The sequence below is a fragment of the Mastigoproctus giganteus genome, chromosome 10 (assembly GCF_048544385.1).
Source record: "Mastigoproctus giganteus isolate SK-2022 chromosome 10, ASM4854438v1, whole genome shotgun sequence".
NCBI lineage: Eukaryota > Metazoa > Arthropoda > Arachnida > Uropygi > Thelyphonidae > Mastigoproctus > Mastigoproctus giganteus.
The window spans coordinates 137,236,242-137,251,390 of NC_143584.1; the positions used below are offsets into that span (position 1 = coordinate 137,236,242).

At 38.7% G+C, this 15,149-nt stretch overlaps 1 protein-coding gene across 2 annotated transcripts in view; it reads left to right on the forward strand.

The window, feature by feature from the left end:
• LOC150079307 (general transcription factor 3C polypeptide 4-like) overlaps window positions 1-15,149 on the forward strand; it is a 201,807-nt gene that overhangs the window by 145,754 nt on the left and 40,904 nt on the right. For both annotated transcript variants that reach the window (XM_090382719.1, XM_090382720.1), the window contains exon 12: window positions 1,935-2,161. In XM_090382719.1, the coding sequence (XP_090238845.1) occupies window positions 1,935-2,161 (227 nt within the window). The remainder of the gene's footprint in view (window positions 1-1,934; window positions 2,162-15,149) is intronic.

Genomic DNA, 15,149 nt, shown 5'->3' on the forward strand with positions numbered 1-15,149 from the left:
GCGCTTTCTTAATTTTTCCGGAAGGTTGTCAGTCAACAGCCAGGATTCATATTCCTTTTTCAAGTAATCCTTAAATGGTTTGTTGACTGAAACATCGAGTGGCTGCAGTTGGCTAGTCATGCCACCAGGAATCACAACCAAGTTTTTGCACGATTTTATTTTTGACCCGTTCGGACAAATGTCCACGAAATGCATCAAGTACTAGCATGCTAGGTGGGTTACGAAGACTTCCAGGATGTCTATTCCACACAGCATTTAGCCAGTCTTCCGTAAGCTCTGCCGACATCCATCCATTTTTTGTGCACACACAGTAACATCTTTGGGGAAAATTTGATTCTCGTTATGGTTTTTCAATTTAAAATTAAATATGGTGGCAACTTTGGACCATCAGCAGTGATGCATAGCATCACAGTGATACACTGCTTTTCGTAGCCCACGCTTATAATCTTGATTTCTTTAGCACCTTTAACATTGACTGTGTAATTTCGAGGCATATCGAAGAAGACCGGGGTTTTGTCAACATTTCCAATTTGACTAAACTCGTAGTTTCTTTTTTTTCTTAATTTCATCAGCTGTTGCTGAAAGTTAATCAGCTTCTGTTGAAAGTCTGCAGGAATATTTTGACAGATAGATGTTCGGTGCCTTAACGATAATCCGTTACGTTGCACGAGTCTGTCGCACCAGCTGTGACTGCCTTTAAAAATTATTTACTCTATTCTGAGGGACTTGGCAATTTCTCCGGCTTTCAATTGCACGACTTGTCGAGTGATGGGTAATCCTTTTGCGCATGTCTCCATTACAAAATGTATCACAGCTTCATCGACTTGTGGAAATCTTCCTTTCTTAGGCCCTGTAAAGCACTTGGTTCTTGCTTTGCGCAAAAATATGGAATTGCGATCATTTCTCCGACAAACATTTACTTCACTAATGTCAAAATGTCAACCAGCAGCTCTATTTCCATATTCTTTTTCATACACAATAACTTTTCGTTTCAATGCAGCTTCGTAGTGCAATCTTTGACAACATTTTAATGTGCAATAAGGGATCAAAATGAAAGAAATACAGTAACTCCACTTCTTACGTACTTTCGAAGATGCAAACAAAACTTCCTAGTTTTCGCTGAGTGAGCTCCACTATAATGAAATAACGGTGGCTTCACATTTCGAAAGCACATGAAATCACCCACGCCGCTTTATTCTCCAGTGGAATTGGAGAATGTGATAACGGTCAAACTTGGAGGCAGGGTTTCCACATAAAAACAAAACTTGTGGTGCCATGTGCAAAGCATGGGAAAATTCAAAAAAAAAACTGCGATTGTAAGATGCCATTGATTCTAAGATGCACCCTGTTTTTAGAGATGTTTATAGGGTAGAAAAAGTGTGTCTTAGAATCATTGGGTGCCCTCTTGCAGATCTCACCAAGCAGGTTGCCCATCTGTGGATCCTTTCACAAAACTTTATCTATTTTTAGGTACAGCCTTCATACTTGGACACAACGTTCCAAGTATTCTTATAGTTGCTTTATACAGTAGGATTATAATCTCCCTATCTCTAAGAAAATGTTTGATAAATCACTGATGGACATGATGGGCTCTCCTTTTTGCTAGCTACACTGAGAACTTTGTGTTCACCTGTATCATAACTCCTAAATCCTTTTCTTCCTCTACTGTTTTTAATTCAACCCCACCAATTGTATTAGTTATTTGAAAGCTGCTCTTCTCCAAGTGGAAGAGCTTTTATTTTGCTGCATTAGAATGTAGTTGCTACTTTTCTGACATCTCTGCAGGTTCACTGATCATTAACCACTCTCCCAATCTTTACATCATCTGCAAATTTTAACATTACTTCCTCTATCCCTTCATTTATGTAATTTAAAAATACATTATTAATTGTTGTATATAAAGAGTATTTATCTATAAACTTTTTTCTTTTCAGTTTATTATTTTTACACTTAAGCCCTCTGAGAAAGTTGGAGAGAGTCTTTTAGAAAAATTAACTTCTGTAAGAGAAAGACAAAGTATATGCTGGTGTACAGATTACTTGGAATATATCAGAATGAGTCTGATGTTGGGTTTTCCTTTGCCAGAATGTATTAATATGTATCTCACTAAGGTAAAAGAAGAAATTAAATATCAGGCCCTTCCAGAACTGCACTTTACTAGGTAAGTTTTAATATAATTATTAAAGTACAGTGGTACCTTAGTTTGTGAGCATAATTCGTTCCAGAAACGTGCTCGTAATCCAAAGCACTTGTATATCAAAGTGAATTTTCCCATAAGAAATCATGGAAACCCAGATGATTTGTTCCAAAACTCTAAAATATTCATATACTGTAAAAATGATTAATACAAAATACATATCTTTTCATATTTTTAATATTTAAATTTAAAATACATAAAGCAATCGGATTTGTGGTAGGACGACTTTCACTGTCACTAACGGAATCACTGCTATCTGTTGACTCTTTCTTTTTGTTGCACTTTAACAAGGAACCTCTCCAATGACACTTGCCTCCTCTTGAGGATTTCACGGAAATATGACAATTGCATCGTCGTTAAACAGATTCATCGCTCGCACTATTACAAAATGAGGAGGCACGCTTGATACACATAAACAAAGCTGCACGCGTGTAGCAATTGAATAAACAACACTGTAAAGGCAGACATACACTATTAACACCTCACATTTTACTAAAGCACATTTCTAGGGGTTACTACCATAAAACAATAAAAACAATTTCCAGTTACGTTTCTGCTAGTGGAATCTTATAAACTGGTAGTAAACTCGATCTAATTGCATTTGCGATTATACTGATAGCTGAAATTGTGTTGGTTTTTACGTTATTGTGGTGAAATGTGTTTCCCCTTCACTGATATAAAAAACATAAAAAAAAAGTACATTTTCAGAATCTTCTCTTCATTCAATCGTGTTGCGTTCGGTTGGGGTGATTCTGCGTTCGACTGCCATTTCTTATAAACACAAAGGCGAATCGTGCATAAGCAAATTTGGTTCGTGTTATATAAGCTATCGTTCGCGTATTTATAAATCGTGTATGATCGAATTCATGTAGTGTAAACACGTGTTATACAAGGACTGATTGTACTTGTATTGCAAGACCTCGCTCATTTATCAAGTTAAAATTTATTAAAAATTTTTGCTCGTCTTGCAAAACACTCATAGACCAAGTTACTCGCAATCCAAGGTATTACTGTATTATATAATGTACTTAATTATATCTATTTTAAAGATTGACATCTCTATGACCTTTAATCACGTTATTTGTTGATAACCTATAGAAAATATGCCATTATAATTGCTTTGCTTGTTGTGAAAATGTTATTAAACTGCATCCTATTAGAGTAATCTTATAGCCATAATCTGCCTTAACATGTACCTAATCCCCTTAGAACTTGATAGCAGACTAATTTATGCTTACTATAGGCTTCTGTGTCCTCTAATAGTTTATAATAATTATTCCATGCATTTTCTTTCTCTGCCACTAGTCTCATCAATTCACATGACATCCAGTTATACCCTCAACAGTATTTTTTGATGTGAAAAGTTCTACAACTACTTCTCTGAACATTTTGCATTTGTTAACAGTGTCAATTAATCCCACTAAAAAGAATTTTAAAACTGTTTAAGACCATTGTAATTACTTTTGTGAAAGCAAAAATTCTCTCCCTTTACTCTTGACAGTAGTTATATCTTTAAATAAATCCCACAGAAATATACTATAAATGGCCTCTATTGCTCCTTTACATGTATAAGTGAGAATTCTTAACATATGAAGAGTCACCACCATTAACACTGGTCAACAAAATGAATTTTTTCCCCTTTTCCATCAAATATGTAAACACACTTTTCTAATCCAATTTAATATGCTGAATTCATATATGTTCAGTTTTTTCCAGCACTTGTAGTTTTCATAATATGACTGCTGATAATACTTGATGGCCAAAAGGTACTTACCAAGTTTAAATCTGTATTTATCCATAACTATTGAAAGTACAAAGTTTATTCAAATAGAATGCAGGTCAAATACTCAGGGAATTTATTTTTATTTATTGTGTTGCAGATGGCATGGTGATCACAAAATAGTGTCATACACCATGGGACAGCAGCTATTCATAACTGAGTAGCCAGGTGGGAAGGAGCAGCAGTGCGTAGTACACGCTTCTTGATTAGACCGGGGTTCGAGCCTGTCACCACCAAATACGGAGATTGCGGGAAGGTCAGGGAATGGCTACTGCATATTCCCGGAGCAATATGGCCTTAGTTGCTAATGCTCCTAAAAAGCAAAACAAACAAACTATTCATAACTGAGAAATACTTACATTTAGCAGAGCTTTTCAAAATAAGTTCCAAAGTATGGAACTTATTTCCAAAGTATGGCCAGATAGACAATTGTTAACCTTGTCCAGAAGTTTCAGAAAACAGGATCCATTCTGTATGATTAGTCTTGACATGGCCAGCCATCATCCACTAGGGCTAAGATGGACATTCAAAAAGTGATAGAATTGAGAGAAGCCCAAAAAAGTTCACAAGGAGAGCGTCTCAAGAACTGGGAATAAAGTGCACTAGTCTACAGCACATTCTTAAGTCTAACCTGCATTTTTTTTTTTTTTTCTCTGTACAAGATCCAAAAAAGGAAACCACTCATGGAGGGCAATGCTATTTGAGATTTCACTTTCTAATGCCATGCTGGACAAATTTATAAAGGAAGCAGAAATTGATCCTGCCCTAATCTGGTTCTCTGACAAGACATTTTTTCACCTTGATGGATTTGTGAACAAGCAGAACTGGCAAATCTGGGGCTGTGAAAATCCACGTCAGTCTACACCCAAAATGTGTTACTGCTTAGTGCACTTGCTCCGCTTATGGAATTTGTGGCCCAATGTTTATCGAGGGAAATGTCATTTATCAGCTATAGATGCTTGCTTGAAAATACAGGCATACCTCGGTTAACGTTACCTCTGATAACGAAGCTTCGATATAACGAAGTCCGCAATTTCAAGCCCCATTTAACATAAAAAAAATATTCCAGTTTAATCACCTGAAATCTAAACAAACTGAAGAAATTACGGAAACCTTTGGGGCTTCTCGTGGTTGGTTCGAGAAATTTAAAAAACGGGCCAGGGTTCATAGTGTAAAATTAACAGAAGCTGCAAATAAGTTTCCAGAAAAACTAAAGGAAATAATTGAACGTGAAAATTTTCCACCAAATTTGGTGTTCAGTGTTGACGACAGCGGTTTGTTCTGGAAACGGCTACCAACAAAAAGCTTCATTTCTATTGAAGAAAAATCAGCTGCTGGGTTCAAAACAGCCAAAGACCGTTTAACGTTACTCTTTGGATCAAATGCCTCTGGCGATTATAAATTAAAATTGTTATTAGTTTACCATTCAGAAAATCCGAGGGCGTTAAAAGGTAACATAAAAATGAATTTACCTGTAATATGGAAAGCAAATAGAAAAGCGTTGGTTACCAAGGAGTTATTTACTGATTGGTTTGTTAACCACTTTTGTCCTGAAGTAAAACGGTATTGTCAAAAAAACAACTTTGAAGAAAAAGCTCTTTTGTTGTTAGACAATGCTCCGGCACATCCTACTGATCTTAACACGTTGGACACATGCATTCCTGTCAAAGTTGTGTTTCTTCCAGCAAACACAACTTCCCTGATTCAACCATTGGATCAGGGAATAATAGCATCATTTAAAGCTTATTATCTGCGTAAAACATTAAGCAATTTAACTGAACTAGAGGATAAAGAGGAAATGACAGTTAACTTTTTGGAAAAACTTCACCATTAAAAACGCAATTGAAAACGTTGATAGTTCTTCGAAAGAAGTCACTAAGAAATGCTTAAATGGAGTTTGGCGCAAAATATGGCCAGAAGTTGTACTATTATTATTATTATTATTATTATTTTATTAAAATCAGTTTATTTCCCAAGAAACCTTGGGTCGCCCCGGGACGGCTCTGTGCCAGAAGGGTGTGAATACAGACTAAGGTGCGAGGAACACAATGTACAATAAACAAGGGTACATTCGTGCTCGACCCGAGACTTTTACAGGGTTAAATAAACAATAATGTACAAAATATACAGTAATATACATGATTACATGAAAACAGAAAGTCTTTGCCATATACAAATAGGCAAGTTAAAAAAAAAAAAAAAAAAAAAAAAAAGTCTGTCCAGGAGCAGGGGAGTATTATAGGTTCATAATCTGGTAACAGTTCTTGAGGATTTCCTTCCTGTAGGGCTTGTCTTCACAGAACCTATCAGGGTGGATCCTAAATTTATTGAAGATCCGAAGACAATTGGCTGGAAACATGTTCCTCAGGGAATCAATGTTTGACAGAGTAAGACGTAGAGGGAGACAGGAGTCGGGGTGCTTCCCTCTTGCCCTCCTCGGGCCAGAGATTAATGCGGATACTGATGGAGCATCAATTCGCCTCGTTATAAGCCGTGCAAGCGTGAGAACATTTTTTGTCATGATGATATGTCTCCAAGGAGTGGTGCCTAGATTTGCTTGTAGGATAGATCTGGAGATAGTTAGGGGGTGGCCTACCACCCTGTTCATCCATCTAAGCAACCAGTACTCTAAACTAAGATACTTCTGAAGGTATGAGGCAGGGGCAGATGACCAAATTTCCGAAGCATAGAGAGGAATCGGCGTAATACACCTCAGGATGTGCCGAACAAGCAGCGCTGGCTGATGCACACCAACGAGCTCTTGACGCACTGCCCAAAGAGCAGCGTACGTCTTCTGCCTCATCCTGGCAAAGTGAGGCTGAAATGTGAGCCCAACGTCCCAGGTGAGGCCAAGATCAGTATGAGAGGTCACCTTTTGCACCGGTTCCCCACTCACAAAGATTTGGATATCATTTTTGGCTCTCTTCTTGGTTATTGTCAGTTGTGCTGATTTGGAAGGGCTCAGATGCAGCCCTATTGTGGCAAGATAACTTTCCAAGCTCAATATCTGCCTAGAAGCTTGCTGGTTGATATCATGAATCTGATGATTATGATCTGAGCTCGTGTAGAACTTCAGATCGTCGGCATAGGAAACAAAGTTCGGATTCTGAGCAAGGAAAGGCTCCAAAACTGCTGCAAACAGTATAGCTGACAGTACACTTCCTTGTGGGATGCCTCTTGAGACGTCAATAGTTTCTTGAAAGTCATTGTGGGTCACAGACAGATGTCTAGGAAGTAAAATAGACTTCAAAATTTGAAGTAAGGTTTCCGCCAGGCCGAAGTAGTGTTTCAGAATGGTAAAAAGAGCTGGGAGGTGTATTCTGTCATAAGCCGATTTTATGTCGAGGAATATGATATCAATTTGTGATTTGTTGTTAAGGGTGTGCTGAATTCTGAAGAGGGTATCAAGAAGATTGGTAGTTGTCGATCTCCTTTGTAGGACGGTATGGAGGTACTCGGGCCTGTGTGCAAAGCAATGCTGGGCAATTGTTGGCTGAATTACTTTTTCGAAAATTTTGAGTAAAGAACAGCTGATGGATATTGGTCTCAGGTCTTTAGGAGATTTGGGTTTCTTGGTCTTTGGAATGGGCTTAACATGGTAAGTTTTCCAAATTGAAGGAACTATTCCAGATTGCAGGATTTGTCTGAAAAGGTGAAGGAGAAGGTCGACTATATATGGGCTGCAAATTTTGATAATAAAGAGTGGGAAACCATCCGGACCTACAGTGGCTTTGTTGGGTAGTTTATTGATGACATCAATTAGGGTCTCTCTAGTTATTTCTATTTCAGACAAGTGTGCCCTAGGTAACCAGTTCTCCTGCGAGAGAAAGGAATCAGAGTCAGGAAAATCTGCCTGCTGTAAGCTGAACTGTGCCCATTTCTGGACAAGCTTTTTGTCAATGGCTAGGTGATGATGATGATTCGAAAGGATCCTTCTACCACTCTTCAACCTATTGAGAACAGCTTGGTTAAGGACCAGCCTTTTTTTTTTTCAAGAAGTAAGCTCTTTCTTTCTTAAAGATGGAATGGTCTGAGGGAAGTTGAGTTTTCTGCCATTTCCGGTAGGCCTTCTGCTTCTTGATGAAAGCCATCTTAGTTTCCTTATTGAAACCCCGATTCGACCTGTTACCACTCTTGGTGGTTCTGGCTGCACCATGTAGTGCAATTAACTTCAGTTGTTCCGACAAGAGCATAATGGCATCCTCCAACGGCTCAGAATAGAGACGCCCCCAGTCAAACCCAATCAAGCATTGGAGAATGATCTCTGGCTTCAGGTATTTGGTAGAGAAGGCTATCCTAGGTAATTCAGCAGAGTACTCGTCAGGTAACCCAAGGGAATTGTTCTGTAAGGATAGTTTACATGTAATTGGCGAGTGATCAGATTGGAATCGAAAGTTGCCAGGTAGGAGTTTGATATCTTTTAAGTTGTGGAAGATTAGGTCCAGTGCTTGACATGCTCTAGTTGGTTGCGTCACTAACCGTGTAAGGTTAAAGGCCCAGAGAGTGGCCTGAAGGCCCTCAAGAGCATTCCCATGCCTGGGCAGTGGCAAGTTAAAGTCACCTGCTACAACAGTTGGAATTTTAGGCATTAAGTTGGTTGCTAACCACGTGAGCAGCTCCGCTCTAGAGTCATCATTGTGGTCCAGAGGAAGGTAAACCAGGCAGCATTGGATTTGAAGAAGAGGACTCCTCAGCGTCAGGGAGACTGCCTCAAAGTTGTTAGACTGGCTCACTCGTGTCCTTATTGGTCGGAAGCGATCGTTGAACAGGATTTCAACACCTCCGCCTCGCCCGTTAATTCTGTGATTTCCAATGTGTTTGTAAGGGGTGTTAAAATGGGTAAGATCAAGCTGTCTATCTGCCGCTAACCATGTTTCTGTAAGGCAGATGATATCAAACTCATTAAGAAGACTACTAGAAGAAGAAAATAACATCCAAGAAATTAGAAATGAAGTTATCCAGATGGCTCAATCAATAGGTTTCGAAAATGTCGATGAAGAGGACGTTAGAAATTTACTGAATGCAGAAGATGATGGTTTTTCAGTGGAAGATTTAGAAAACCTTGTTAGCAACGAAGACGAAGTTAAAGACGTTCCTGCCGAAAAAGTGTTAACCAAAGATTTAAAAATGTGCTTAAAATGACATTGAAAACGTTTTAAATTTTTTTAGTGAAAATGATCCTGATTTAGGAAGAAGTTTTATTGTTAAGCGATCAGTGTTAAATGCAATAACTCCTATAGGCAATTGTTAAATGAAAGAGAAAAAAAGCATAAGCAATCAACTTTAGACTCATATTTTAAAATGTGATTTCACTTTGTATGTAAGTTGACTGTTTATTTAATAAAACTTTTCTTTGTTCGAAAATAAAAGCTTTTCATTTTCTTTACGTAGGAACGTATCCCTATTCCGGCCATAGTATTTTTACCTCTGAAAACGAAGTTTCGCTTAACGAAGTAATTTCGTGGAACGCATCCTATTCGTTATTCGAGGTATGCCTGTAGTTTCGTTGTCTTATTGCGGGTTTCCATGGCTTAGAAGTCATTACTTTATGAAAGATAGAATCTGGCCTCCCACTGTTCACAGGCAATATTTGACCTTTTGAATGAACATTTCAGGGGAAATGCAGGAATCTCGGACTATGGAAGTGGCATGCCTGTTCCCCAGATCTCAATTCACATGACTTCTTTCTATGAGGACACATCAAAGATATAGTTTACCAGAGCAACCCACCTGAGTTTACCAGAGAACCTTGGAAAAAATTGAAATCATCAATTCAACATCACATTTCCAATATTTTAACAGGAGTTCTTCAAAGCATCATAACAAATTTTAGAGTAAGGCTGAGAAAAATTGTTGAAGTGGAGGGATACCACATCAAAACCATTGTCATATACACTGAGTTCACTTTGTATTAGCAATCCCCCACCCGGGTAGAAATGGACTGGTCTGTGACACTGGTGAAGGCTGAAAGTCTGAAATGGCTGATATAAGATTGCAGTTTTCATACATGATGATCAGTTTTTGAGTGTCTGCAAGGAAGAATGAGTCAGCATTGAGATTCTTTCTGACTTAAAATGTCGAATGATTGTGGGAGCAAGATGTGCAGGTACCAATATCTCAACAGCAGCCAACATAGTTAAGTGCTCCCATTCTGTAATGTCATGAGTCTACCATGACTGGCTTAATAGCATCAAACAACCAGCCAAAAGTCACATGAGACAGCCATATGTGGTCAGTGCCTGTGGTGACCATCACCTCTTGTCTCATATCACAACACAGCAATGATGCAGCACAGTGGTCCAGTTAACCACCCAGTACAATGTAGGAATAGCAAGAGCAATATATACATGGACTATGCACCAGATTTTAGCTCATATAGGTTGTGGCAGTCAACAGTTGTCATGGACACCCATGCCTACTGCAAGATACAAAACACTGCATCTTGCACAAACATGTCTTTACCAATACTGCACCACCAACATGTGGACATTTTTTTTTCTCTTCTGATGAATCCCATTTCCAACTCTAAAATGCTGTTGGGCATATCCACATTTGGAGAAGGCAGCATGAGGTTGTGGAATCTGGATGCACTGTTGGTGTTTCACAAGGCTGGAGGTAGGGTGTTATGGTTTGGGAATTTTTTGTGGTATGTCCTGGGTCCTGTAATTACCATTAATCAATGGCTCATTGGGAATGCCCTTTTATATCGTTGCCAACCAAGTACATCCTTTCACAATGGGATGTACTCAGATGTATCTATCAAAAAGAGAACACACTGTGCCACAAGGCCCAACAGGTTGTTAATTTATTTTAAGAACATGACAACAAATTTTCCATCCTTCCATAGCCACCCAACTCACTCAATCTCGACCCACACGTTTGGGACCTACTGGAAAAGGACATTCGATGCTATGACCATCAACCTGACAGTGTGCAGGCATTACTGGACACATTGGGCAATCCATGGGTATCACTACCACATGATATCCTACAACACTTTGTGGAGTCCATGCCAAGATGTGTACAGGCAAAAGATGGCACCACAAGATATTAGGTAGGTGTTGCTAATGCAAAGCCAACTCAGTGCATACTCATTGAATTGATATTCATACTATTTGAATAAACTTTGTACTCTCAATAGTTATGGAGAAATAAAGATTTAAACTTAGTGGGTACCTATTGAGCTGCCAGATATCAGTTAAAGTTAAGACGATTTCATTAAAAAAACAAATGAGACTAGTTACAATTACATTTTTATCACTCTTACAGTTTAAACCCAATACACTTTATAGATATAGTTAAAATGTAGTAATAATCTTGATCTGATTATCAGCAGTGATTATTCATGCATTAAGAATTTCCAGATAAAGGAACCACTGGGTGACAGTGATCACAGTGTACTGATGTGGGAATTACTTAAAGATATAACTACTATCAAGGCTAAAAGGAAGGGCTTTTGCTTTCCTAAAGGTGACTACAGGGGTCTCAGACAGTTTTTAAATTCTGTACAGTGGGATCAACCGATGATGTTACCAGTGATGAATTCTAAATGGGAAGCTTTCAGAGGCTTAATTTTGGAGGCTACTAGGCTTTTCATTCCAACTAAGAAATACTGTTCAAGGTTTAGACCTAGGTGGATGTCAGATAAATTAATGAGGCTTGTGGCAGAGAAGAAGAATGTATGGGATGCATATAAAGTATCATGTGACACAGAAGCCTATGGCAGGTATAAACTAGTCTGTAATCAAGTCACAAAGGAGGTCAGGCAGGCGAAGGCAGATTACGAGAAATCTTTGGCAAAGGATGGAAAGAAAAACAGCAAAGAGTTCTTTACTTATGTAAATTCTAGAAGGAAAGGGATGAATCAGATTGGACCACTTAACATAGATGGGTTGACTATTGATGATCATGTTCAGGTAGCTGACAAACTGAATGAGTATTTTGCATCTACATTCACACATGAGGAGTGATTCAGTGAGGGGAGTGCCAGAAGTTTATCAAACACTAACAGGGAGCTAAGTGATTTTGTAATAACTGAGAGCAAAGTGGAGGAGAAATTGTTGAAGTTAAACATAAAAAAGGCACCTGGGGTGGATGGGATCTATCCAGTTATATTAAAGGAGGCAGCAAAGGAAGTAAGCAAACCCTTAGCCATAATTATGAGAGCTTTCTTGGACTCAGGGGAAGACCCCATGGACTGAAGGTGTGCAAATGTATCACCTATTCACAAAGGGGGTTCAAAAGGTGACACAGATAACTATAGACCTATTAGTTTAACTTGTGTTCTGGGGAAAATAATGGAATCACTGATTAAAGAAGCATTGCAGGATCATCTAGACAAGACTTCAGTTATAGCTCATACACAGCATGGGTTTGTTAAGGGGAAGTCTTGTCTGACCAATTTGATTGGATACTATGATGTAGTCACAAAGGAACTGGATGCAAAGAATAACTTTGATATCATATATTTGGATTTCAGGAAAGCTTTTGATACTGTTGCACATGGAAGATTGCTGTACAAATTGTAGAGGTATGGCATTAATGGTAAGTTGCTACAATGGATAAAGGGATGGTTGAGTGGGAGACGACAGAGAGTGGTAATCAATGGACACTGCTCTTCATGGACAAATGTTGCTAGTGGAGTTCCCCAGGGTTCGGTGTTGGGCCCATTGTTATTTTGTATATTTATCAATGATATTGATGAAGGTATATCAGGTTTAATGTCCGAGTTTGCAGATGATACAAAGGTTGACAGGGTTGTTAACGACAGTAAAGACAGTATGCTACTCCAACTGGATCTAGATAAGTTGGGAAAATGGGCTGAGAAGTGGCAACTGAAGTTTAAAATTGACAAATGCAAAGTACTGCATATGGGTAGCAATAACTGAAGAGAAACATACCAACTGTGTGGTACTACACTCGGGGAAGGTGGAAAGTGAAAAAGTCCTTGGGGTAATTGTGCAGTCAAATATGAAGTTCTCTGTGCAGTGCATTGACAAGACTCCATGACCTGCCAGGGCAGGTCATGGAGTCCTGTCAATGATATTAGGAATTTTGCTAGCAGGGACAGGGAGGTGACTATCCCGTTACACAAGGCAATGGTCAGGCCACACCTAGAGTACTGTGTACAGGTCTGGAGGCCTCATTTTTAGGAAGGATGTAGAGTTGCTAGAATGAGTACAAATAAGGGCAACAAGATTGGTGAAGGGAACAAAGGGGTGCTCTAGGCAAATTGCAGTGCCTGGAGAGTAGGCACCTGCGAGGTGATCTGATTGAGGTTTATAAGGCCTCGAATGAGTTGAGCAAGCTGAATGCTTATGGGATTCTTCTTCCTCTTGCTCAGACTAAGAACCTGAGGGGCCACAGTTTCAAATTGAGGAAAGATAGTTGTAGAATATATGTGTGGAAATTTGCCTTTAGCCAGCAAGTAGTTGATTGGTGGAACAGGCTTCTATCTTTTGTTGTGGAAGCTAATAGCCTAAATAAATTTAAGACTGAGCTGGACAGGCATTTGGAATGTATGGAGGGGTGAAATGGGAACGTTTTTTTTTTTTTTTTTTGGCTGATGCTGCATAAGCTTGCTTTCTTGCATCGTATGCCTCTACTAATGCTAAATAATAGAACACTGTTGTTAAAAAGATATGTACAATTTATAAATGTGCAGGTGATTTCCTTTGGTATACTTTATACCCAGTAGTTTGCCAATCCACATTTGTTCCAGAAATTGTGGTAGCAGTCTTGATGGAATTGGTCTCCCCTCCATCCCCTTGAACTACTTGTCACTCACTATGCCAAGGTTTTCAGGGAGGAAGTCAACATCCCATTTCTTTATATGCATTGAGCAGTTTCTGAACTCCATCTTTGTATATGGGAGACCTGTGGTTACTCAAAAAGTTTCCACAGGGCCTTTTGAAAGCCTGCCATATTTTTAGTTTCAATGCATTGAGACATTTTTTGAAGCTTTCAGCCTGCAGAAGCTCTGTGATTTGAGCTGCACCATGAAGATTTCCTCTCACTTTCACAGCACTGATCTTTGGAAATTTCTCACTTAAGTAATGAAATCCTCTCAACGAATTTATTTTACCCATAGCTTTCACAGAACTTTTCATTAGGCCAAGTTTAATGTGGAGAGATGGAAGGAAAATATTCCACCTCTTGGATCCACTGATAGAACACTGCACACAGTATACTTGTTCCTGGCTCATATGTGCTTCTTTGAAGCCAGTCACATAGTCTGCAGTAGAACAGCTGTCCTATAGGCATAGAAAACAACAAGATTTTGTGAACTCTCCTTGCATGCCCATTAACATACCAGTGATTTACTCTGAGGTCACCGTAAATATTCCTTTGATGAGTGTGCTATGTTGAATTGCTTTGTGTGTGTCTTCATAATGTAGTATGTCTCCCATTGTCCACTGGAATTGTAAACCTCCAGAGATTTCTCACTCTGTTCATATATGAACAGAATGAGCAATCTTTGGACAGGACCAGCTCTCTAATGGGATCATCCAACTCATCTTGGGTAAACAACTGTGGCTCTAATGTCTCTTCATCAGGTGTATACATAGGATCAGCTGAAGTCTCAGGTTTCTACTAGTTGCACCTTCATCACATTCCATTTCATCTTTTAAAAGAATCTAGTCCATGTTGTGGAGATGCTGGAATTAGCATACTGTCATAGTAACAGATTGCTCTCATCACTGAATCTAGGTTTTGATAAACAATTATGCGCTTATTCTTTGCTGAGAATCCAAATACATTTATGTTGCAAAAGTAACACTCACCATCATGGTCTTTTGGCTCCTCCATATCATGATCTTTTGGCTCCTTCTATATGCCATTGACTTTTTCCTTTTGTTCAACCAGCCACATCATCCCTTCAAAACAAGTGGTATAAATAACATGCGATGCTCACACCTTATTGTGGTCACTTAGAGGATAGCCAAAGTATAACTGGTAAATTTTCCAAATATCCATTGTGAAAAGAGCCTTATATATAGCAGAACTCATGGGTGATTTTTACACTTTCCAGCCATGAAACAATGAATGTCATGCCTAGAAAGTGTTTCAGTAATTCACTGGATCTTACCTGAAACAATTTATAATCAAATAATTAAATTATGAAATAACAAAGATATAGATATATTCAAACAGTTACATAAATATGAATGT